General features: G+C 36.6%; 1 protein-coding gene across 1 annotated transcript in view; it reads right to left on the bottom strand.

Moving 5' to 3' along the window:
• LOC115444919 (SCY1-like protein 2) overlaps positions 1–23,894 on the bottom strand; it is a 49,610-nt gene that overhangs the window by 12,666 nt on the left and 13,050 nt on the right. The window contains 13 exon segments of the mRNA XM_037444063.1: positions 5,322–5,581; positions 5,652–5,898; positions 5,968–6,104; positions 6,345–6,594; positions 7,096–7,179; positions 7,181–7,265; positions 10,522–10,667; positions 11,831–11,954; positions 12,286–12,416; positions 16,791–16,936; positions 17,865–17,960; positions 19,607–19,727; positions 21,017–21,181. Of these exon segments, the coding sequence (XP_037299960.1) occupies positions 5,322–5,581; positions 5,652–5,898; positions 5,968–6,104; positions 6,345–6,594; positions 7,096–7,179; positions 7,181–7,265; positions 10,522–10,667; positions 11,831–11,954; positions 12,286–12,416; positions 16,791–16,936; positions 17,865–17,960; positions 19,607–19,727; positions 21,017–21,181 (1,992 nt within the window).

Below are 23,894 nucleotides of genomic sequence, written 5' to 3'. Positions count from 1 at the left end.
ATTATTTATAGGACGCCTTGTACTTACGTACATCTTACATTGTTTGATTTTTAGGGTTCCAATGGTATTAACTTGCCAAAGGGGCTCGAATCATACACATAATATAAAAAGCTCAACATTCTGTTAAATACTAAATCAAAAATCAATATCATCGCTCTTAGTTTTAAATAATTTCAAACTGTTTTAATATCACGAAATTCAATGCTTAATAAATTTGTTTTTCTAAATGATGACGTATTTCGTTTTAAACAAAACATCAAATGCTGTCGGCCTATCTGCTGCAATATGTTTGTTTAACAGACAAACAGTAAACGGAAAGGGTTTCTTTAAAGGGATAGCTAACATCTTTTTTTCTTAAATTAATCCCTTTTGCTCTCCCAATCCTTCAGAATTATGGTTGATGTACGGCCAAGGAGACACTAATATCCATTTGATTATTATAGGAATTAATAAATATATAATATATAATATTAGCCGTGTATTACATACTTGCCCACTGCTGAGCACGGGCCTCCTCTACTACTAAGAGGGATTAGGCCTTAGTCCACCACGCTGGCCTAGTGCGGATTGATAGACTTCACACACCTTCGAAATTCCTTTAGAGAACTTCTCAGATGTGCAGGTTTCCTCACGATGTTTTCCTTCACCGTTAAAGCAAACGATAAATTCACAAAGAATACACACATGATTTTTAGAAAAGTCAAAGGTGTTTGCCCTTGGGATTTGAACCTGCGGACGTTCGTCTTGGCAGTCCGTTCCACACCCAACTAGGCTATTGCTGCTTAATAAATAGTATATACACATAGGCTCTTATTCAACAGGACATGACGTTTGCAGCATATCTACGAGTAGATGCTTATTAAAAAAGCTTTATATGTAAAAAGCGCTGTTAGAAATAGGCTCATGTAATAGGTAGGAGAGACCGGGGATGGTTGACTATATGAGTAAGTTGACTAGCAGTCAAAAACTCCGTCTACTAGGAAGTGTTATATTATCCTAATAGATGAGAGAAACAGTTTTCTGTCTCCGAATCGTTACCCTGAAAGAGACATCGCGGCCGAACGTCGTTCAGAAGAAAAAGCGTTTTAAAGAAATAATATGCTACATGTAAGTAATTATATAGCTCTTGATATTATTTGTATTTTAGGCTATATACTCTGTATTATTGACTTTCAATTAATTGAAAGTAAGAGTTTGGTTATTGATGTTTATACTTAGTGTCATTTTTTATTTTGATCCGCAGTTTTAAGGCAATGCCATATGTTTAAAAACAATAAATTGGTTAGGGGTTGGTAGACTAACTATATATTGGGGTTTGTTGACTATCCAGTTACTCAACTACGCAGTTAATGGAAGATATATTCTTCACATGAAAAAGGAAGTTTTATTTTGGCAATTTTTATTTAAAACATGTTTCAGAACCTTGCGAAAATACAAAAGAGTAGCTAATCGAAATAGAACACCCTTTTGCCGGTTATAGAATACTTCTGTCTGCCTGGATAGCGGCTATCATACAAAAAGTGTAAAAAATTAAGTTTATCATGTTTCTTTTTTTAATGATTTTTTCTTCGAATAAAGCTCATTGGTAATTATAAATATTTCTTGTTGATTTTGTTATTTAATTTTATACCTGTGTTTAGTTATAATTACTTCGTAGGTCTAATTACCACGAGGGAATAGTTCACCAACCCCAGGTATGGGATAGGATGACTATATCATTAATATTAAGGAGTTATTTGGCATTTTTTCCAAAGATTATTAGTATAGCTATGGAACCTATAGGTTTTTATGTCATTATTAACTAAAATAATAAAAATATAAGTGTACAAACAGAAAATTGATCAACCATCCCCAGTGTCCCCTACGTCTATCTCACACGGAACAGTTATAAGGGTGCTAACTAGAAAAATAGGCTGGTTTTGAATGGATTATTATCATATACTTTTGGGTTCAGCAATTAAAAAAACAACAGCAATTAAACGCCCCAGAGAGTCGCGACGCACAGTTAGGGGAGCCCTGATCTAGATATCATCCAATATACTATTATCCCTAGCTCATGGTAATTAGTAACCTACATTTATAACAATTATACGGAAATGACATAGGAGAGGAACGTATTTAATATCTCGCTTTTATTCCTAGAGGTCTAGGCAGAGGCATATCTCTCTACAGAACGCTTTTTTCAAAATAACAAAATTCAATAGGCGAATCTGTCGCCATATCAGACAAATGACAAATAAACGTATATAATGTGACATGCTAGATATTTTTGAAGCATCGGACGTCGTCAATTTGTAGGTAGAATAGCATAATAATTAAAACCTATGGCGCTGTAAATGAAACGTTTGTAACCTTTCCAGTCGCTGTTAACTACCACTGTCTATTGTCTGAGAGTGTCCGTCCGTTTTATTCGAGAAACCTGTGGTACCGGACGAATTAGTACAATGCAACATGGGATCGGTACAAAGATGCTTTCAAATCGCTTTTCGGACAATCCGCTTATTGGAAGATGTATATGTCGAAATAACTTGCTTGGATAGTTTTGATGTAATTCTAGATAAATGGAGGATCTGTTTTATCAAATGGGAACTAGTTTTAGCTGTGATAGATATTAGCGACGATGTATTCTGATCAGGTATCATAGATTTCTTGACGTAAATTCTTGCTATGAAGTTTGAGCAACATGTCGTTGAGTGTATATTATATTTTGTTAAATTTTGAGTTAAGCTACTCTAAATGTAATAAAGTCAATAAGTTATGGGTTTGGTTGGTTTAAAAGATTTATTATATGGTGAATATAAAAAACTTGTAACTAGTAGGTAAAGGACAGTAAATTTGAGTTATTTTTGTTTTATTTTGTATACAATAATACAATGTCGTGTTTAAAACTTTAAACTTTGACAGCTCTAACAACAGTTTAAAAATTATCGTTACCTTAAAATTTTTCTAAAAATGAAAGCCACATAAAAGCCATAAAGCATCTGTCAGACAAAAGTAATAAAATTTCTGTCTATCCAAACTAAACTGTTAAATATGTTGTAAAACAACGAACCTTGAGTTCCGACTACTTTAAACAAAGTTTCTTAGTTTTACTTAAAATATATTTTGTAACTAAGTAGTTACTCACTAGTTTTTCTATCCTTCCCTCTTAATTGAATTTAAGAAATATTAACATTTAAAGATATTGTAAATGGATCCCGCAGCTCGTAGTAACCCATGCGAGATTTGTTTTACTTTTACAATCACTACCTAGCTTTCGATACTTACCTTATCAAATACCTGATGAACGTTGATGTCCTAGGATAAAATCTATTCACAGGCTGAATTACTTAATAGCTAACAAAATGCTGCTTAAGTTAAACATATAGTTTTACAACAAACGCATGCCTTACTTGATAACGTGGACACTTATTTCTAATTGTAGCGTTGAAGAGGGCTCTCGCAAAATTTCGTTGCACGAGTTTATGTATGCTAATGCTTCCGTGCATGTGTGCGTTTTAACAATATTGATCCTTTACATAGTAATCATGAACATTTGGAAAAGGTAATATTAATGCTGTATTTTTTATTTCTGTAGGTACCTAATAGTAATAGATTATTATATTGAAATATTCAATTAAGTACGTAGTTTTTATTTATTTATGTCAAACTAATGGGATTTTAATATATTTCGGTCTATGTAACATTTTTATCCAAATTTATTTGTTGGTAGTTATGCTTACGACGGCGTATCCACCTGGATGTTTAAGTCCAGTCACACGACATACCTATTTTAGCCTATAAAACACCTGGAGAGACGACCAATTTGTATATCTACTGTTAACCACTATCTTTTATTTAAATTTGTAATTCATCAATCATTGACGAGTAAAACTAATTAATTGGGTAAAAGGCAGAATTAACGAAATAGTGCGAGATACCTCTACTGGGCTGATGAAATCCGCTTATTCAGTAATACGCAGTTAACTACAGATACTACTGAGATGACTTATATTTCGTCACAGAGATGTTACCACACAATTACTTGTTTTCTAATAATTTAAAATAAATATGACTATGTAGTTTCAAGTTTTGAGTAATGAGAAGTATCTCACCACTCATTATGACATACAGGTAACATCTTAGTGTCGTTTCTATTCTAAGCTATGAAGTTAACAGAAACAGATGTTCAGTTTGCTTTGTTCGCAATGGCAACAGTAAAGGTACGATACTCACGATCATGCTCCGTGCAAGCTGCGTAGAAGAACAAATAGCAATAGTGAATGAGACAGCGTTATACCTCAATACAGACTAATAGCCTTAATAGTAATGAAGAAATGCTCTTCTTACTTACTTTGCGTCGATAACATCAAACATTTACAACAAACTAAACTTGCCGAGCTGAGCTCCTCATGACATTAATGACGAATTCCTTACCGTTGCCGTCATTGATGTTATGCCAATTGTGTTAGGTGATGTTAGATTTACTGTTTCCAAAATTATGTGTGTGAATTTGTATTACTAAAATTTTGATTTCCCTATATATTTGATTTCATACACGTGTAACATCAATACCGATATTACAAGTACTCCGGGTTGAACTCAAGGACAAATCACGCAAGTGTAGGAGTAGACACTACGGCCCAAGGAGAAGTGTCCCAGCCCGGCTGTAGGCGGATACATTCACCGCGATGAGGCTCACATGCATCCCACTTGAGTTACAACACAATACCGGTAACGAGCATGCATCACTTCATTATTTCTTGAATGTTTATTTCCGTTTGAGTCGTCTCGCAGGAATGGAAGTAGTAGCGTTGATAATGCGATGCAATGAAAGGTCTAATGATCAGAAAGAGATAGTTCGCAACGTGACACCGCAAATGCCAACTGTTCGTGCAACGTGTACATGGTGATGATTTTAATGAGCCACTATCTTTCCCAGTCAGTATGGGAAGAAGACACAACCGTAGAATAGGACAGATCACATCAATGTTAAGCCGTTCCAAATCGACATTCAATAAAGGGTTCTGGGGATTCACGCAGCCAGGCAGGCGTACGTTATGTACATCACTTACGACGCATTGTGACGCCGACGGTACGGACAGGCTCGAGCCTGACCCGCCTCGTCCCCTGTACTGGTAGCCCTGTCAAAATAACCACTGTCACTACCGTTTTTACTGGTCATACTTGCTCTACACGTTCCATAAGGGACGTTGATCTCATAATAAGCGCCCATTGATGGTATTTATAAATAATGTAGTAACTGTGTCTGATTTCTTGGGTTACAGTGTGATTCGTGTAAATGCAGTGAGGTTAAAAGCGGTAGAAACGATTGGACTTACAGTAGGAGGCGACAGATTAACGGCAGATCCACGGCGTTCCTGTGGCCCAATGCTCGAGTGCCGGCGAGTGGGCAGGCCCGAGTTACCTCCCGGGGTACCGCCCGGGGAGGACGCGCACGATGGGGCGATGCGAATTTTAGGCGTCATTAGAGTGTTATCTGACAGACGGCGGTTGGGAAATGCACTCGCCACACGCAGAAAGTTGTTGTCATTGTTAGTGGAATTGCTGGAGCCGAAGAACCATTGACCAATTCCTGTGCCTAAGTGATTTAAAAGTATTAGTAAAGTTAATGATGTTACAATAATTATAAATAGAATAACAATCCTTACTTTTGAAGCCGCCTACGCTGCCAGTTCCGCTAGGCCCACTCATGGAGTTCTTGCGAGCCATGTCCTCAGCACTGGACGTCTTGCGCTGCTCTACGCGGAGGTTGGGAATGTTGAATGGTGGCGCGTTCATATTGTCAGTACTCATCTGATGGCGGAGAGGTCGGTGTCGCTCCGGGCTCGTCGAGTTGTCTACTTTCAGCTTGAAACGTTGGTTCTTGTCGATATTGTCGAGCATATCGTACAGTATCTATTTAAAAAACTAAGTTATTATAAACAAATCTATGTTATAACGATACTAAATTTAGCAGATACGTACCTCCATAAGGTTTGTGAACTGATCAACGTTCAGAGCCGGATTCACAGTCTGCGGAGCTAGTGACGGGATCATCTTGGTGGCCATCACGCTGGTTGTCAATCCAAATTTTCTTTCGGTGAGCATGGACTTGTACAACTCTGTAACGATCAGTATTCATAGTAGTGCATAGCCCGTGGGTGGCCGAAAAGCTACGCTTTGCTAAAGACATTATTCGCTTAAGCGGTAACGCAAACTGTCAACAAATTCGCTAACTTCGCTTTGCTAAACATTAATTAAGTTAAATTGATTAGTTCAATTTTCAATCAAAGATTTTAATTTTAAATGGCGTTTTCACGATTGATAAACTAAGTTCTGATACTCGTTAATAATATACTTACTGACAACTCTGTTTATGATGTCGGGGTCGCTCATTCTCATGCTGAGGAGCGTCGGAATCACCTGCTCAAGAATGTGTGTCCTTTCGAGTCTTATAAGCACTTTCTCATAGAATCCAAGGATGAGGCATATTATTTTGACATCGCTTTGATTCTTTTCGAGTACCACTTTCACTCTGCTAAGGACGATGTTATGTAGCGCCTTATCCTCAATATAATCAGACACATTTTGAATGGCAATCAGAGACGCTGTCTGTAATTTTGAAATAAGAAACGTACATTGTGTTAACTCGAGCCATAACTACTATTAACAACGTTAATATAGCTTTAGTTAGCTTTTAGTTAATATAGTTTGGTGGTGTAATTGTAATTAATTGTGTAAAATAGTTCAATTTATTTATTCAAGTGGATATTCTCGGCTTTTAATGAGATTATATCTAAATTATTCCTTGAAATCATTTCTTTATTTAATCGCTTATGTAACCAATTACGTCCTGGTAAAACTCTTAGATGTTTACCACAAAATGTTACGTTTAGCTTCCTAAAACCAAGCGATTTGTATCCGATATAGCAATAGGCTCGCACATATCCCATAGTGTGTGGAAATTCGAAGCCGGTAAATTGTGAATCCACTAGTTGCGTCACTGTTTAAACACTCTCACGAAGCCGCAGGCCGATGTTGTTTTAGTGTTAGTGGTGTAACTGCATATATCAATAAAATCGAACTACGTTTAACTATGTATAATGTCAATACCTGAATCTGGTTGGTATTGTTATCAAGCCCGTTGTAGAGCAGCGGCATCACATCACTGTTGATCTCGTGCTTTTGGCATTTTTTTCAGAATAATGTGCAAGTTCTCCAGAATGGTAACTGAAGCTTGAACGCTTTTTGGAGTATTCATTAAATTCCTGAAAACGAACGCACTAAGACACGTACATATTACTATCTGATTTATAAGATGATACTTACAACTATACTATATTTAAAGTATTGATGAGATGAATGTATTTTTATGTCAAACATGCGAAGATAATGGAATAAAGACGAACAAAGTAATTGTTATACGTGATTTTTCTGTTGTCTAAGTTTGAAGTTATGTAGGTACACACGTAACATCAACTAATGTAGTAATTACTGGACCTCACATTGAGGTGCCGCTTAAGTTAGTAATGTAATTTCAGTGCATTTACCCTCTTTCCGAGGTGGTCGTAACACGTTTAGCGGCACCTTATTATAAATATTACGTTAACCACTGCGTTACGTAAGCCTTATCTCCTACCATAACTTGTAATATTACTTTTCAGTGCAGAACGCTGGCAAAGCAAGTTGGTTCGGAAGTGATACCCAACATTAGTTTTAGTGGTAGCCCAAAATGCAAGGCAACTCATCCCATTAAGCTCTTGTATTATCTTAGACCGCATGTAACAAACATAAAGCCGCCATAAACAGCTGCACATTAAAATTTACAAATGGTTGTAACTGTATCGACATAGATAAATAGAAATAGACAATTAAATATTCTGTGAGATAGAGTTACTGTGCTTATCTAGCCAGTGAATTCATAGTGCCAACAAAATCAACTCTGAAGCACCATTCGCGCTTGTCTCACTACTACCACAGCTTTTATTCCACTGTTGATATTAGGATAATGTATGTGCAAGCATATTCTACCTGCAGAGAAACAGTAAATAATATCTCTCCATTACTTTTAGTAACGAGAATAAGAACTTAAGTTTTAACTTGTTTTATAGTGTGTTAATATTCTAGAAAAACTATTACTAAGTATTTACTCTTCTAAAGATGAAATACAAGTTAATTGTTTTGCTTTTTATTATAATATAATTCCTTCATTTTATTAATTAGTTCTTCTTTTGTATTATGGCTGCCACCGTATATTTATTGGTGATTTTACCAATGTCGAGTTCTCATTGCAGATACGAAACAAAAAGAGACAAAAATCAGATAATCGATTGAGTTATTCAATATTTTATTTTGAACTATAGAATGCCATTTGAGGTCAGAGAAAGCGAGACAAAATATTGTACGACTATGACAGGCGTATACAAAGTTTATAAGGCCCTAACAGTAAAAAAATACTTTATACTTATGAAAGATCCAAAATGTTGTATAGCTACGAAAGAAACAAGTTTTCGTTTTGTAGTAAAATTAAAAAAAATACATTAAGCAGTCACGGTACACTTGTAGTGTGTAAACTAAATTTATATCTAGGTATATATACTCACGAAACTAATGGCAGCATTCACATCGAGCAAAAACTCAAATGACGAAGTTAGCAACAGAATAAATATTATTTCATTTAATATTAGTTATGTAAACTATCTCAGGCCTAAATTAAGAACAGATTTCAAGCAACTATGACTTAAACAATTGCGTTTAGCATTATAATGACTCGGTGATAAATCAGCTGCTCTAAATCAAATAATACTGAGATAATGTAAGACACTGTAAGCTGGTTTTGAAAAGCAGCACTGGGTCTATATTATTGTAATTTTTTTAATAAAATCTACATTCGGATAAAAAAACTTTTCGGTCGCATTCGTGTGCCCGATGACTTTAGTAACTTTAATGGATAATTTTGCACAAATCCTTTTGTCTTATTATATTAAAAACAAACGTAAAAATTATATTTTTACTTGGTTTTGTATATTTATTTATTATTCAGTAAGTAAATAAATGAAGAAACAATATTATTTATTATTTAATTTCAGAAAATGTAGAGATTGCCGGCGATTGTATCCACATACTTATCTATACTTCTATACTATTATATAAAGCTGAAGAGTTTGTTTGTTTGTTTGTTTGTTTGTTTGTTTGTTTGAACGCGCTAATCTCAGGAACTACCGGTCCAAACTGAAAAATTCTTTTTGCGTTGGATAGCCCTTTGTTCGTGGAGTGCTATAGGCTATATATCATCACGCTATACCCAATAGGAGCGGAGCAGTAATCGTTAATCTCAGGAACTACCGGTCCAAACTGAAAAAATATTTTTGCGTTGGATAGCCCTTTGTTCGTGGAGTACTATAGGCTATATATCATCACGCTATACCCAATAGGAGCGGAGCAGTAATGGCTAATCTCAGGAACTACCGGTCCAAACTGAATTTTTTTTTTGCGTTGGATAGCCCTTTATTCGTGGAGTGCTATAGGCTATATATCATCACGCTATACCCAATAGGAGCGGAGCAGTAATGGCTAATCTCAGGAACTACCGGTACAAACCGAAAAATTCTTTTTGTGTTGAATAGTCCTTTGTTTGTGGAGTGCTCGAAGTTATATATCATCACGCTATGACCAATAGGAGTGGAGCAGTAATAGCTAATCTCAGGAACTACCAGTTTGAACTGAAAAATTCGTTTTGTGTGGAATAGCCCTTTATTTGTGGAGCGCTATAGGCTATATATCATCACGCTATGGCCAATAGGAGCGGAGCAGTAATGGCTAATATCAGGAACAACCGGTTTGAACTGAAAAAACATTTTTGTGTTGGATAGCCCTTTGATCCCGGAGTGCTATAGGCTATATATAATCACGCTATGACCAATAGGAGCGGAGTAGTAATGAAACATGTTGCAAAAACGGAGAAAAATTATTAGTTTTGAGAGCTTCCGTTGCGTGCGCTGCGTAAACGGTTAAAGTTATGCAACAATGATGTATGACGGGATTGTTCCTCTTAAAAAGTTCTAAAAAATATATTATAAAAACAAAGTCCCCCGCTGCATCTGTCTGCCTGAACGTGTTAAACTCAAAACTACCCAACGTATTAAGATGAAATTTGGTATGGAGACAGTTTGAGACCCTGGGAAGAACATAGGCTCCCGGAAACTACTACTTTTATAACGGAAAACTTTAGCCTGAAAAACTTTTATAACGCGGGCGGAGCCGCGGGCAAAAGCTAGTAATTTTATAAAAGGTACTTAATACGATATTATGCTGAGCGTCAAATGACGTCGTGCTACTTTACACACTGGATCTTTAAATACGTAGAGTATATCGCTCAAGGATTGTTGAATCATTGGATTTTACTATACGTTGCTGAGATATTAGATGAATAATTGTGAATATGATTGAAAATACTTTCGACACTAGAGGAGTAGAGAGGATAAATTAATGAATGAACCTGGATTAACGTGATAAAATATTATGTAAATTAAATCTTACTTCAAGGTCGGCAGAACGTAGTGAGAAAATTCTTCAGAAGCCGCCTCATTGGTAAGCCAGATGATGGGCTGCAACACCGCAGCTAGGACCTCAGCAGTTCGAACTTCTAACTGCAGCGCCGGCCAGACATGTTGCCAACGGAGTTTCTGAAATATTTGTCACGATTTAACAATACGGTTTGGCTATGTGTGATAACACCCACCGATTCATCTCTTTTCTTCGTATACGGGACGTTGAGATCTCAAACGAGGCCGAGCTTCCCGCTATTATTTATATTCCATTTATATTGCTATATAAGTATTTGTTTATTAATCGAAGTCTCCACTATATCACATAAAATCGACTCCAAGTATAAACTTTGCTGTCGTGTCTCGTGCAGTCAGTAAGAAAAATGAGATGAAGTTTCCGTAGAAAGATTCCCATTATTCAATCAGTATCGTTTTCCTTGAAAATTATAATAGTACTAGCAATGTCTATAGCCAGGAGAATTTAGTTGGTGTATAGTGGTGACCACTTGTAGCAAAATGGCTAGTGACATGGACCTCGTTTGCCGCTCCGCTGGTAAAAAAAATGGTGCTGGAGGGGCACAGGAAAAAGATAATATCATTATGTAAATAGGTATATAAAAAAATTAACCATAAAAGACTTTAAAACTATTTCAAATAATACTTAAGTTTAATTTTAGAACACATTTAAAATACATCAAAAGGTTTCGAATGATAAATTTCGCTTAATTTTTCGCATGAGCTGTTACGCAAGAGGCGAGAGCTAGCAGATCAACTTATACGAGTAAGAAAATGCAGATTAATTTGGTAAATATATTAATACTAAGATGTTTTACATTCAAGTGTTTTTAGTGTGGAATAGAGTGTATAAATTTATTTAAAATTTGAAATATAAAGCTTATCCAATTGGCAATAACAAAATGTTAATACAAATGCAAATGTTTCTTCGGTCTGGATATGGGCACAGGTTAAAAACTTAAAAAAATAAGAATGTATGATTATTGTTTTTTATTATTTATATAAAAGAAGAGATTTAACAAATATTACAACGCTAAAGCACTACTTCATAATATCTAGTTTAAAAAGTGATACAAAAAGAAATGCAAAGAAAACTACACATGTATAAATGAAAAAAAACTTTAGGAAAAATCCAAAAGTACAATAGGACGGTGGCCACCATTGGGAGATAAACAACGCATTAGCTAATTAATACACACACATTACACCTACCTTTAAAGTACGATGATTTTTTTTTAAATCACTTGGTAATATTTGCGGTTACTTTCCAATTTTAAAAGACATACCTTGGGAATGTACGGCAAAGCGTCAAGCAGAGTGGTGCGATAAAAATTTGCCTTCTGGTTGGGATCCTTCATAGTGATCACGTCCAAGAACTGCATAGCTTGGATGGCCGCCTCGCTTTGGCACCTATTGAAGTACAGCCCATTAAATGAAACGGAATAATAATTATAGCGTGGATTTGTGCATGTAATACTAGGATGTAGGCATGAGAAAATATTTGTTTCGATGTATTGTTAATTGCATCATAAATATGTTAATAATAGAAAATTACAAATATTCGTGAAATATATAATGATATTTTTAAAACTTCTTGTTTTTGTTCAAAAGTATTATATTAATTGTAATTCCCGAGAAGGTGTTAACGTAATATTAATTAAATTATTTAATAGTTTCATCAGTTTAAAGTAAAAAGTATTGAATTGTTGAAGCAGGTATTGGACTATTGAAGTGTTCTCACTTGAAGTATTTGATCAAAGGCAGCAGCTGAGTGCTAGGCCGGGGGTGCGGGTCCCGCGAGAGGAGCCTCTGCACCGCCTCCTGGAGGGCACCGGGCAGGCGCGGCAACATCGCGTTCACTTGTTGATCCAACTGCAAATAACCAATCTACAGGTCTCTGCCCCTATCTTAACAACCGCAGGACGAACAAGCAACATGTTTCATTTATGTACCTAATAATAGGCGTGTTTCAAAATGTAATGGAAATCAAATAATAATTAAGGATTGTTATTAATTTTATCAAGATTGTCTTCAATTATTGCTCTATTTTGCAATTTGTCCGCAGCCCATAAACTTAGAATATTGCTTATAGTTAACTGGTTAAGTTTTTATACTACATCATCGTCAGACTAATAATTATATTATGTATGATACATATTAATATCCAGTTACCATTCCAATAATTAATCTCCTCCTATCCGAATTTTGACCACGGCGGCTAATCCCTACGGAGATCAGCCAGGTACGCAGAATATATTATAGTGCACAAGTATGTGCGCAATACACAAGTGCACTCTCTGTTCCTTCACTCTCATAGTTTGGTGAGATGGCAAGCCGACATTACTGGAGAGAGATCAGGCGCAGGACCAACGGCTTTACGTGCTTTCCGAGGCACGGGGGTATCACACCGCCAGCTTCCTGACGTCGAGCTGCGACTGAGTATTTTTTAAGATGAAAAAACCCAGTCACAATTATTTTTGCCCGACCCGGGATTCGAACCCAGGACCTCAGCGCGGTAGTCATGTACTACAATTATAACTACGCCACCGAGGCAGTCAGTTCAATCATAAGGAGGTGGAGGCCAAGAGGGCCTCCATACGACGAGCCGCCGTGGAGGAGTGGCGTCTCAGGCTGGAGGCCCCGACAGCGGGGCTCCGGACCGTTGCGGCAGTGCGGCCTGTCTTTGCCGAGTGGCTAGACAGGCGCCACGGTGCGGCAACCTTTCGGTTGTCACAGGTACTCACCGGGCATGGCTGCTTCGGTGAGTATCTGTACCGGATCGTAGGTACGGAGGTGTCGGCCGTGTGTTGCCACTGTGACAACTGCCCGCTGGATACGGCCCAACATACTTTGGAGATCTGTCCAGCCTGGGACGAAGAGCGCAGCGCCCTTAGATCAGTCGTCGGAGGAGATCTTTCGCTGCCGGCCGTGGTCGCTTCCATGGTCGGCAGCCAAAGATCCTGGCGTGCGGTGGCCCACTTTGTGAGGTAGTCATCTCGCAGAAGGAGAGTGCCGAGAGGGATCGGAGAGAGAAGATCCCTCCCGCCGCCAGAGGAGACGTAGGAGGCGCCGGGCGGACGACTGACTGGCGTCTCCCGCCCTGTGGAATGGGGGCGTTTGGAGAATTCCACCACGGTATCCCCTGCCTGTCGTAAAGGCGACTAATAGGGGCCATCAGGGGTCGTCGGCGGGCGGCTGGGGCCGTCCGCCCTTAGTGTACGTTGTGCACATCTCGCACATTGTGATGACCCCGAGATGGACGGCAGCGTGGAAGGTAGGCCTCATGCTGCCGTTGACGCCGAGAGCGTCCTTCGGTTACGCGGGGGCTTCTGAGCCCCCATAGGAGACGGGCCGCAACAGGCGGCACCGCGCAGGACGACTGCGGACGAAAACTTAAACATTTCAGTCAGAGGAAGCCCACAGTCGTCCCTAATGCGCCGAAGACGGCCACCGCGGAGTTTTAGTTGGTATGCCGTGCGTGTATATAGGTTAGGGACTCGGCCCGGCGGTCACCCGAAGGTCAAGATCAAATCCGGGTGGCTGGCGTAAGGCACGGTGACCCCAACATAACCGCTCAGTCGCCCCCCCCGAAGGCTGGGCGGTAGTCATAAGGCACTTTCTCCGCGAAAACAAAAAAAAAAAAAAAGAAAAAAAGTCAGTTCAATCATTATTATTTTAATGGCAAATATTGCGTGACACACGAAAACAATTATCAGGCGAATTATATGGGGATGGTATTAATTTCCATTACAGTTTTACAAATTGACTGGAAAAAACATCAATGAAATTTACATATATAATATAGAACCTTAATAGGTACATCGAATTTCTCATAAAAATGTGGATGTAATATTTTTATGGAAATATTTTATTCATCATATTTAGATAAGAGTCTCGTGTACGATACTAAATATTGTTATTATTCTATTTATTAATTGCCACTTGTGAATGATGCAAGTTATTTAAATATTGAGTCACAGATAATTATGGACCAAGGGTAACGAAGGAATTCATTAAGACCAGAGAAATAGCAACAATATTGCGGAGAAGATGAAGTGAATGGACGTTGGTACAAATTAAAGAGAAGTAGCGGAAAGCAGTTAAAGAAGAGGAAATATTTGAAATTTACATTTATGCAAAAGATATTATGCCAAAACAGTTCACATTGACCAAAATATTTAAATGTTTGGGTATCATATGGCCCTTGCACGATCTTACCCAGCATTTATTAAAGAAAAAAGACAGAGAGAATTAATGGCCGAATTCAATTGCATCTACCGACGCGCCCTAACAATCTATGTCCCCACAAACTAATCTGACTGAACAAGCTCCTAGAGAACGAGAAATTCCGTCTATAACTACTATTGAAATACACACGCCTAGTCAAAATTCTACATATGCAGAGGTTGTTACTACTCAAGCCGTCATCCATGAAATTCCAGCACTGAATCCGTCTAAAAAGATAAAGAGGAGAATAAAAGGAGAATTTGAAGATTCAGAATTTATAACACCAGATTTCATAGACCCTACAGCCAGCCAGCCTTGAATGTGAAAGAACAGAAACAAGAGAAGCGGGAAGGTAACTTGAAGAATTATTACGTAAACTAAAAGACATATTATTTTTAAAGGCACACAATGAAAGATAAAATTATTAATAAGTGACGGTATTCTTCATTTCATGTTGCTATGCCATTTTGAAATTGTAAGACATCTTAAAATTAAGTGCTTTGATATTTGGAACGAGTATTTTGACAGTCTAAAGGAAAAGGCATATGGTACAGAATGATCCAGCCGAACCCTTTAAAAGTACCATGGATTGACAATAAAATTATAAACAGGATCGATATAGTAACTGCACTTCGATTGCGTTCTGGACACATTTCATCCAATAAATTTAAATGTCTTATGGGCAAATCTACATCACCTAATTGTCTCAGCTGTGGTTCGGTAGATGATGTATATCATATTTTGATGAAATGTGTTCGTGACCATTCACATACAAAAAATTATAATACACGCGATATACCCATAGAAGAGTGTAACGCGATATTAGGTTCACCCTTAAGTGATCACACTAAGATATTAAAAATTTATAAATTAGCTAATGTAAGGTTAAGTAACATGTATCTTTAAATTTAATTGTTATACTATAGGAGCGGCGTTATCGGTCCAAAATATATATTTAGATAAGTTTTAAAAGTCTTAAAGTTAGAGGTTTAGTCCTAATAACGTTTTATAGTGATAGCATTCTGAGCTCGAGTCCTTACAACCTACATTTTATTTATGTAGGTACATAATATCATTTGGTAGGCTTCATTTTGTTTGTAAGATGTTTGTAGTTATTTTTAGATAAGTTGTAAAGTTAGAAGTTTAGTCCTACTTTAGATCTAATAACTTTTTAACATTGATAGCGTTCTGAGGTCGAGAAGTCCTAACTATACATGAAGTCATTTTGTTAGGCTTTCTAGTTATATTTATGTATATTTCAAGTTGAATGTTTTTCATTTTAGTTATTCGTATTTTCATAGCCCACGATCTATAGCTGTAGCGTTTCCTCAATCTGTTATTTGCATTAAGGCGGTAGTTCCGGCGAAACGACGCAATAAGAGTATTTATAGTACCTATCTATTCGAAATTTATAATAGGTACACACAGAAAATAAATTAAAAATCATTTATATACCATAAAATCTTTTTTAATATCTGGGTTGCTTGTTTTAAATGTTGATATTGTTTCATTAATTTCATAATGAAAAAAGCTTTTACAATTGTTGATTCCATGAATCTCCTCCCAAATACCACGAGTACATTTAATGTCTATTCCAATTGATAAGGTATGTGAACATTTTTAATTATTTACTTTTGATTCGAAATAGAATAATGTGTTCGATAGAAAAAGAAACACAATAGTGTTGAGTAGTGCTCTTATTTTGTGAAAACAGTGTAGCTCATTATAATACTTTGTTGACACACATTACGAAATTGACTTAAGTTTTCTTAAGTTAATTGTTTGCTTTCATTTTCACTAATTTATGCGATTTTTGATATTCATGAAATTCATATGTAAATGATGTATAGTACCTACTTCCGGTGTGTCACGTACCAATTCAGCTTATTATATTTCGTAATAAATTTAAAAACTTTTTCATTAATATACGATAAAAATCAGGACAGAAATAATTTTCAATAGAACATCAATAATTTATATCTTAAATACTTAGGAATACATCGAAATACTTCTACTTACGAATTCAATTTGCTTCATGTAGAGCATGGGATTGTTGTTGGCTTGTATAAGCGGCTTGCCGAAGTTGAAGACCGCGCAGATCACAAGTCCCAGAGAGAACATATCCGACAGTATGTTGCAATGGCCGTTAGTTTGCACTTCCGGGGCTGTAATGGAAGGCACAATTACAAAATGTACTCGTGTATATATGTTTTACCTCATACCGACATAATTGAGTTTAATTTAGCTTAGCACGTTATTAACTAAATTTATCTTTAGTCGGAGATTTATGTAAAGACTACATGGAACCATGGTGTAGGCAAATATTTCTATAAGTAGCATAAATAGGTCATAATGATCGGAGTACCTACCACAGTAAACCCACGCGAAGTGGTATTTTTAATCTCCATGATTGAAATATTTGGAAGCCCAAAGCGCCCCCTACTTTTCCACTTGAAAGATGAGGGGGACATCCATTCATCTCTATTAAGAGTAGAAGAGCAACTAATCCTATGAGAACTATGAATGGTCGGTGGGTTATTGGTGACGACGATCATTTACTATCGTCGATTCTTTTAATTGTTTGGTAGTATACGATAAAAAACTAAAACTGGGTCATTTTCACATTGCGTTACTAAATGAAACCACATACTTATGTACTTGAAAATAACACTTTACAATAAGTAACTTGAGCCGTAGATGTAAAATAATAAAGTATAAGTTTCAAATAAAATAAATGTTAATAAAAAGTAATTTTAATTTTACGCGCCCTTATGTCACTACTACTACTACTCTAAAAAAATACGTCGAATTGGTCACATCATACTTTCAGTCATAAATACATCCACGCACAGCGGCACATGGCATATTCGTATTAAACTACAAAATGATAAAAAAATCAGAAATCTAAAATCAGATTTTTGATAAAAGTATTCATTATTAATAGATTTTTGGCACAATTTCCGCAAAGGTGAAAACGAGTATGTGGTTTCATTTAGTAACGCAGTGTCAAAATGACCCTGCATAATATAAAATGTATAAGTATGCATATTTTGCTATAAAGAAATAACAGTAGAGTATTGAAGATATATTTACCCATAAAGTCGAGATTGGGTTGCGAGATCTTAGCCACTTTGATAGACCACGGCGGCACTGATATCATGTCGGTCGGATCAGATCCAATGATATTTTCTGCATATTAAACATACCAGTTAGCTTAAATCGCGTTTTATACGTAATTTTGCTCACGCCTTGGCTTAGGTAAATTTAAGTTCGTTTATGGGATAAAATGTAGCCTATACTTATCTTTCAGGAATATTAGTATTTGAGGCTATTTTCTAAGACGTATAAAAGACGTTCAAAGGCATAAATATCCATGTTAGTAATTATTGCATTAGCATAATATTAATCGTTGCACCCTTTTCTCTGATTATTTAAATAGATTTCGTTAGCATCGTACAGTTTTCGATATGGATCGGCACAGTGATTTATGCAACGGGAAAGGCTTTTAACCCGTGCGAATCCGTGAGCAACACTTAGTCTATTATAACCTACAGTAAACAGTTAATATTGCGAAAACCTTGAAAAGAATTTCTGGAACAATTTGTTACAAGGCTACTCTACGACTCAATACAAGTTCGCAGTTCAACGGCCGCATTTCTATTTATATAGTTCTTTCACAAGGAAAGGCATGAGCTCAGAACATTAAAATATTTATATCATCGACTATATTCATATTTGACGCGTATATTGGAGTAAATATGGAGTAAAACTGTGCTCTTAGTGACGGGAAGTGCACCCAGGTTTGTTTAAAACCAGTGTTTGCGGTAAAAATCCGATAAACACACGTATAGATGAAGAGCGACCTGGAGGTGTGATACGGGTGGCATCGCATTAAACTTATTACGGGGTTTGATGGTTTATCCGTTTATCTGCATATATGAAAATAACATGTCAATACAGAGATCAAACGCTAATTGTCCTTGACAAATTATAATTGTGGTGTTGTTACTGAACCTCTGTCTCGTGTCAACTAATCTATAATAATTACAGCCAACCACCACAAATAGGAATTCGAATCTACAAATACACTAATATATAAAACAGAAGAATATGTTTGTTTCAACGCTCTAATCTAACTAGTAATTACTAAACGCAATTTATTTTTTCCAACTAATGAGAACTTATATTACTCCAGAGTGCTAAAGGCTACTTTTTATCCGAGGAAAATATTTATCTCGAGGCACTTAAACTTAAACTACAACACTTAAAAACATCGGTTTTTTATTAAGTTGAATTTATACTAAACTTAAAATGAAAAATATCAAAATTCTATTGGATTTTAAGAATTTTCCTTGTGCACCGCAATTTAAGGTCAAACGACGAGTTTTTTTTTAATATGGTACTATCTTGAAGCTAACGGATATATTGAACCCCAGAAAAAAAGGAATTTAACAAAAGGAATCAACAAAATCTTATTTGATTTTGAGACGTTCCTTTCTCGCACGTACACTGAAGTCATGTATTTAATTAAAAACTCGTTCTAATAATATAGTAAACGAATGGAATTTATTCAAATTTGATTTATATATGTTGACTATTGTGTTATTGAAAATTCACTCCTTATATTTTTTCTAGGATTTTATGTACTTTGATTACCTAGTAGTTTACATTAAAATATTAAAATATTATACCAGCCAAAATACAAAAAAGTATGCAATCAAAAGGAACTTCTATTCAAGCTTATGCTTACAGCTATATCTTAAAACTTATACCTTGTTCATATAATACGTACCTACATAGATAGTAGTATAGTATAATTTTCAGTGAATACGCACCCACAAATTCCAGGCCAAAGAGTTTCCAAGTGCCACGTTTTGTCACTATTATAACCTGGGGACACACGTTGCGATGGATTTGTCTCGCCGTGTAGTGTAAGTAATGCAACGCTTCGATGATCTAGTAACAATGGCACCAATTAATTATAATCCATTCAATTTCATTGCACATGATGCTAAGGTAAATCACCAATAGAATGGCGACATACTTAGATTGGATAACTAAATACGTGTGTGAAGAAGCGTATCTGCTAAGAAGAAATTTACATCTAAGATGGTAAAATGAACAGTGGTAAGATCTATATGAAGTTAAATATTAATGATTTATGGAAGTATTCCTTGGACGTGTATATAAAAAAATATAATATATTAAAAGACGAAATGTGGTGAATAGGGTAGAATCTGAAACCTATGATTTATTACTGTAAAGTGTCAAAAATATATAAAATTACGATCCAAAAAGTATCGATTTGATGCATGGGATACTAATTTTCAAATAAGCTCTAAGGTATGAAATAACTGTTAATAATTCTGGTACTGACGCCCCGAAAGTGCTTTTAACTTGTTGCACTAGATTCACGACCGTGGCGGCAGTGAACTAATATAATATTATTGTAAAACAATTACTATTAAAAGGACAGGTAATTTGCCAATTATAAACTTAATAACTGGGTTGTTGTCAACATTTAATAACTGTTAACTTTGGAAAAGTACCTGGGTGGCGCGCGGAAGGGGTTAAATATTTATTGGCGTATCACCCGAAAACTAGTCGTTGAATTCAAATTCGAATAATTGAAAAATATGAAATTTTATGTAGTGTAACATATAAGGTAAGTCGAGGGGAGGTGGACATACTGTGGGACAGAAGAACCACACGCGTCGCGTATGGTCAGTGTTACGGGGAAGTATATCGGGACGGGTATTATAAGTTGAGATGGATATAAGGCCACGCAGACGACTTAGTGGGCAAAGTTAGTTTAAAACACTTACTTACAATAAAGCACTTAAAATTCAATGTCAACTACTAACCTGGAGTAACAAAAGTTAGAATCAAGGTTTGTGTAAAATTTCATTCAAAGCATTGAGTATAAAGAAACCGTGATATTGAAGCTCTCTTTACTCGTTATATTCTCGGAAATTCTTGTTTGTATATAATTCTATAGTTAGTGATTTAATTGCTTTAAATATTTTTTGATATATTTGCGTAGTATGATATGGATTTACATTTTCATCATAAACAAACCCTCTGATTGTGTCAGATACGCAACAAGTCGGACAATCGGATTTACCTACATATCAGAATAATATGCAACAATAATAAACATCCAATTTATTGTAATACCTCGAAATGATTATTCACATCTAAATTCCATATGTGTTCGAAGATTATATTTGGGTGAGTATACTTACTTGCAGTAATCCATAACGCAGCTCGATATCCAAGAAGGAATATTCCTTGGCGTGAGGCGGTCGCTGCGGTGGCTGGAGGACCTGGTGCTGCTGCGCGCTGGGGGGCCCGAGTGATATGGGGTGTGGCATCACTGGCTGCTGGCCAGTAGGCGTCACCGACGACTCCTGCACAATCATGAGATTTTATATATTCTATTTTGACAGATTTGTGCTACCTACACGATGCACTATATTAATTCCGATTTAATCTATCTAAGAGATATAGTTCAAAGGTCGTTTCAAAAACTTACTAGGTAAGGGTTTTCTATTGAAAATCCGGTGTATTCATTACACTTAATTTCGTTCAGTTCAGTCGGTTAGGCTCTCCCCTCTCCTAATTAATGAAAAACGAAATGCATGTAACCCACTTAGGTTGAATATTATATCTATACTAAAGATAACACACAGCTCTGTTTCACATAGTAACTACTATTCAGTATTCTGTGGTTTCATTACCATAGATAACCGTTAATATTTTATATTAATTATCACAGCATGAATAGAAAATTTCTTCAAAATAGACGAACCGTATCCCTGAATCTAATTAGGTGCTTACCTAATAGGTAGATAAGTTGATCGTTTACAGTTTTAAACTCATTCTTTGACGTCAATAAAATTTACAAATAGTTTACTATTTGGAACACGCTGTAAAAGAAAAAAATATATTTTTACCTATCTTTTTAAGTTTTGTGCTAAAACGTTTGATCACGGACAAGGTCAAAGCGCAGCGTTAATACGTTAACGTAAAAATTTCAAAAGTGACTTGCAGAACACGTGTTTTTTGTTAACAACATTACGAAACGCTTGCTTGTTTAATGGTGAAAGTCATGCCTAACTATAAAGGTATAACGAATTTCGAACGTACAACATAAAAACGTGTTGTGTACTTCCCGTTAAGATGAAGTCTTATCTAGGTGCTTTGAACCACACCGCTGTTTCAGATAGAATACCTACACGTCGTTACTTCGCCGTCAGGTATTATAGCCCGTCCGCCCTGTGGAATGGGGGCGTTTGGAGAATTCTACCACGGTATCCCCTGCTTGTCGTAACAGGCGACTAATAGGGGCCACGAAGGGGGTCGTCGGCGGGCAGCAGGGGGCTGTCCGTCCTAGTGCATTTTTGTGCATTTTTGCACATTTTTCGGTTGACCCCCGGGATGGACGGCAGTGTGTGGTTGGCCTCATGCTGCTGTAAACGCCGAGGGCATCCTTCGCTGCGCGGGGACTGCTGAGCCCCCCACACCCCCCCATAGGAGACGGGCCGCAAGGCGGCACCGCACAGGGGCGGCTGCGGACGAAGACTTAGATACTTCCGTCAGAGGAAGCCCGCAGCTGTCCCTAATGCGCCGAAGAGGTCCACCGCGGAGTTTTAGCTGGTAGGCCGTGCATAGTCCCTAACCCTATGGTTAGGGACTCGGCCCGGCGGTCGCCCGAAGGTCGTTATCAAATCCGGGCGGCTCAACGCCGTGCCGTAAGGTACGGTTACCCCAGCATAACCACTCAGTCGTCCCCCATGAAGGCTGGGCGGTAGTAATAAGAGACTTTTTCCGCGAAACCAAAACAAAAAAGGGTATTATAGCCCGTAGTATTGGGATGTTGTAGCACACGTTTTTTGTGGAATATTATTCTCATAACGAACGAATGTATGATGAAATTTGCTATTTTATTGATAAAGAATAATTATTGTATCTCGGCAATTATCGTCGATATTAAATAATATTTGCATTCTTTTTATTTAGGTTTTGATTATTATAGAATAATGTTGTCTTTTAAGTAAACATTGATTTACTTTCATTGGTTCATTTACATTTCAAACGTTATTAACTTTATTCTAATTAAAGGAAATGTACGAACTTTAATAAAATAGTAACGTAGAAGCAATATATTGGGGCATAATAAAACTAAACTTGGTAACGAACGCCCGACAGTTTATGTGCTCACAAATATGTGTAAAGTCTCTGACCTAATGGATATACGGGGAAAGTTTTAAAGCACTCCGAAAACTATGACAAAAATGTGCATTTCAAGAAACTTAACGATTTGGTTTCAAATCTTTATATAGTGGATTAGACGAGAAAGAAAGTTATGGTAGAAGAGCCGACAAAAAACTATGTTAGCCGCTTGCACGCAAGAATTACTGTTGCGCATGACAATCTATGTCAGAGGAATCAAAGTGTGTTGTCCATCTAAGAGTAAAGGATTATGTGAGTGCACTTCGCGCTATCATACTGACTGCATGAGACAGGAAAATTGTTACATGTCGTTTCCACCCCGGTAGACAGTGTTCAGTTTTTTTTATTATAAATGAGAAAAATTGTGAAGATATTTAAATATTTATTCGAAGTAAATGAAGAGAAACAATATGAGTTTTAATCCGGGAAAGTTTATTCATATGAACAAAGCCGCGAGCAAGAGTTGCTACTAAAATAATTGTGTGCCATGACCACTCGATAGCGAATGAAGTAGCAAATAATAAAAAGAGGGCTCTGAAAATAAATGTTAATGTTTAATATTAATACAAATATAGGCTAGGTATCGAAGAATACGATTTTTTTCGCGCACATAGAAACAGAACAACTTCTGTACCAATTTTGTTAGAAAACATACGAGAAAATATTGACTTAATTATTTAATTTTGCCATGCACATAAAAGTTAACACACAAACATTTACTTGTTTGTTCGATCCAAGACCAGTGCTCCATTTAACGGTATTATATGGTTTGATAAAATAAAAAATATGTGTTTCGTTAAAAAGTATATTGTAAAATCACACAGTCTCGTTAGCGACGTCGCCGAAATACGACACCGCCATGCCGTCAATTTTGTCGTATTGAATATG

Source organism: Manduca sexta, chromosome 27, assembly GCF_014839805.1.
Source record: "Manduca sexta isolate Smith_Timp_Sample1 chromosome 27, JHU_Msex_v1.0, whole genome shotgun sequence".
NCBI classification, from domain to species: Eukaryota; Metazoa; Arthropoda; class Insecta; order Lepidoptera; family Sphingidae; genus Manduca; species Manduca sexta.
The sequence above is the reverse complement of the archived record's forward strand: the minus strand, read 5'-3'. Positions and strand labels throughout refer to the sequence as shown.